Source organism: Buceros rhinoceros, unplaced genomic scaffold (genome assembly GCF_000710305.1).
Source record: "Buceros rhinoceros silvestris isolate BGI_N320 unplaced genomic scaffold, ASM71030v1 scaffold46906, whole genome shotgun sequence".
NCBI classification, from domain to species: Eukaryota; Metazoa; Chordata; class Aves; order Bucerotiformes; family Bucerotidae; genus Buceros; species Buceros rhinoceros.
This window is the reverse complement of record NW_010419029.1, coordinates 19,417-22,541: the sequence shown is the minus strand read 5'-3', so window position 1 is coordinate 22,541 and position 3,125 is coordinate 19,417. Positions and strand designations below refer to the sequence as shown.

General features: G+C 38.9%; 1 protein-coding gene across 1 annotated transcript in view; it reads right to left on the bottom strand.

Annotated features, from left to right (window-relative positions):
- Positions 1-660: 660 nt before the first annotated feature.
- The window catches only part of TTC39B (tetratricopeptide repeat domain 39B), a 21,792-nt gene continuing 19,327 nt past the window's right edge, over positions 661-3,125 (bottom strand). Inside the window, exons 15-16 of the mRNA XM_010138733.1 lie at positions 1,815-1,931; positions 661-757 (exon numbers count right to left, since the gene is read on the bottom strand). Of these exons, the coding sequence (XP_010137035.1) occupies positions 661-757; positions 1,815-1,931 (214 nt within the window). The remainder of the gene's footprint in view (positions 758-1,814; positions 1,932-3,125) is intronic.

Below are 3,125 nucleotides of genomic sequence, written 5' to 3'. Positions count from 1 at the left end.
AACGTCCTTGGTCGGCCTGCTTTTCTACGACTGAAAAATATCCCCCGTAATCACTGATTTTGAGTAAAGCAGACCAGCAAAGACATTATACCTGTAGCCCTGCTTAACTTTATCTGACAATGCAAAAACAGTGGACTTCAGACAGCTTTATTTTGTTCCCAAAGTGAAATTAAGTCAAAGATGAGGAATTTTTTTCCTCTGGAACACAGATTTCAAAATATGGTATGCCAAATGTGGATCGGGTTATCTGCAGACATTGCATTTTTGTTCCAAAGGCAAAATGGACTCAAGCGTACTGCAGAAAAACAAATCCACAAAAATGCACAAATTATCACTAGTTCCACTGCATAACCATCATCTTTTCATATAAAAAAATAAAGTGTTTGCATTAAACTGTATTGCACCATCAACATTTTTTAAAATATCCCCCATTCAAGTAAAATATTAAATTATTTCTATCAAATAAAATATAAAGGTCTTTAAAGTATCAAGTAGATACAGTGCATGTGCTATGCAGAAAAAGAACAGTCTAAAGGAATGACAAACATCAAATCAGAGATGACAGAAAACAATCATTAGGTTGGTTCTTTACCATGATTAAAAAAAGATTGCAAAAAGATTTTGTAGGCTATTGTACGTATGAAAACCATTCCTCCTCATTCAAGGTGTTGAAGCAGGTGACACCTTCAAGATGTCAAGTGCTGCATGAATTCTGAAGTGCAACCTGGACTCCATAGAGTAATCTTTGTAGTTGTTTCTGCAAACAATAAAAGTTATTTTGAGAAAAATATTTTTGGCCTGGATGGTTCCTACTTCATACATACACTGAAGTACCAAAGTTAACATTCCTTCAAAAGGAAACAGAGGTTTATAGACAGATGAGTTGAGACATTTAAAGCTACATCCACAAACTGAGCAGACTTATACCAGTACCAACAATTACATGCCCTGATAAACTGAATTCATGTCTTAGCATCTCTTTCACTTACTTTGATCCTTTTCAACAGCTCTCCCAACTACTGAAATTTGCTGTGGAAAGACAAGCTAGAAGACTACAGAAAAGAAAGTCTGTTGACTGAAAGTGTATAGTCAGCTTCAAAACACAACTCAGCCAGAAAAATAAAATGCTGGGAAGTCACGTTATGTATTACAAACAACAAAAACCACAACAATACAAAAAAACAAGGGCAAAAACCTATGTTTCTAAAAAAAAGGTTTTAGGAGATTGTTTAACTCACATTTACAACGCTATTGCATGATTGGTATAATTCTCCATACTCACAAGGGGCAAATTCTACCCCATACTACAATCTACAGATAACGTGAACACGCTGCTACGCATGTATTTAGCTCTCTACTGCCCTTTTGTGACACGATGTGAAAGGAAAAAGGGCCGTGGCCAGAAGCATACCAGGTTTTAACCTACTCCCACCAACACTTTCAGTATAGCAGATCTAAGCCCCAGAGCAGCTCTCTGGGATAGAGATCGTATAGATCCTTCCTCTGGACTCTTCAGCTCTATCTCATGCATGCAGTGGAGCTTCAGCATCTCTGAAGCCTAAAGGAAAAGAAGGTGTTTTCCCTTCGTAGTGTGTCTTCTTTGATACTGACTAGTCCACTGTATCTGAAGGGTAGAGTTTCTTGAAACTCTAAAACTCCACTATATCGGACAACTTTTCCAAGTCAAGAACACATATTTATAATTAGCTGTATTTTGCAAAGGGGCTGGCAAGAATTAAGCCTCCATTGCCAAAGCTACTCAGTTTTTCTTAATCTACAGGCCAGTATAAATAAATTTTTAAAAATCCACTTACTTTGCAGTTTCTATGTAAGTTATTGCTTTTTCTCTCTCATCCTGTTGTTTATACAGAAGACCCAACTCATACAGAGTGAATGGCACCAAATAATTATCATATTTTATTTGCTTCTCACTAGAAGAAAATGGAAAAATACAGAAGTGGTTAATTACAACCTTCCCTCAAGTGACCAGTTAACTTTAAAATGCAATCACTGCTTGTAAAAGCACATGGCCAGAAAACACTCTGGAATCATTTCTACTGGTTAATTATGTGCACATAAATTATATCTATAAAATGCAGACATAAAATGCTGCCAACATGACCTTCTAGGAGCAAAAGCTCATTCTTTCCTACTTCCTACTTGAATTGTGGTATGGTTCCTAAGCTACAATGAAAACGATTCCAAAACTAGGATCCTACTGTGTGACTTACAGTTAAAAAATCCTAACCACCCAAAAAGATAACTTGAGATAACTTATGATCAACTTAAGATTCATTATGTTAGGCCGTATAATACAAATACTTCTTTCCCACACACTGAGCTGAGATCACCTTACCATAGCTTCTCTGAACAAATCAGTAAAGAAGAAAATGGAACTTTTCCTCAATGCAAGAAATTCTCAGAATCACTGTGGCTGGAAGGCACATTTGGAGATCACCTAGTCCAATCGCCTGCACAGAACAAGGTCAACGGCCATAACCCATCCAGGACTGTGTTCACTTAGGTTTCAAATATCTCCATCCTCACAGTCACTCTGGGCAACCTGTGTCAGTGTTTGACCAACTTGAGAATAATAAACAAAAAACAGTCTGCTTATGTTTAAACAGTATTTGCTGTATTTCAGTTTGTGCACACTACCTCTGTCACTGTGCACCACTGAGAAGAGTTTATCTTTCTCCCTCTCTTCTCTCCATCCCCAGACGACCCTTTCGGGTCTTCTCTTCTCCAGGCTGAACGTTCTCCCCGCTCTCTCAACTTCTTATATGACAGATGCTTCAATCCTTTAATCATCTTTGTTAGATTTGTTCCAGCACGTCCATGTCTCTCTTATACCAGTGAGTCCAGGACTAGACATAGTACTCCAGATGTGGCCTCACCGGTGCCAAGAGGGGAGGAAGGAACACCACCCACGACTTGCTGATGACACTGTTCCTAAAGCAAGTTGGGACACTGTTGGCTGCCTTTGTTGCAAATGCACATTACTGGCTCATGGTCAACTTGGGTTGGCTGTGATGCACAGAACCCCAAGGGCATTTTCTGACAAGATGTTCTCCAGCCATTCAGCCCCCAGCCTGTGCTGGTGCATGGGAGTATTCATGTCCAGG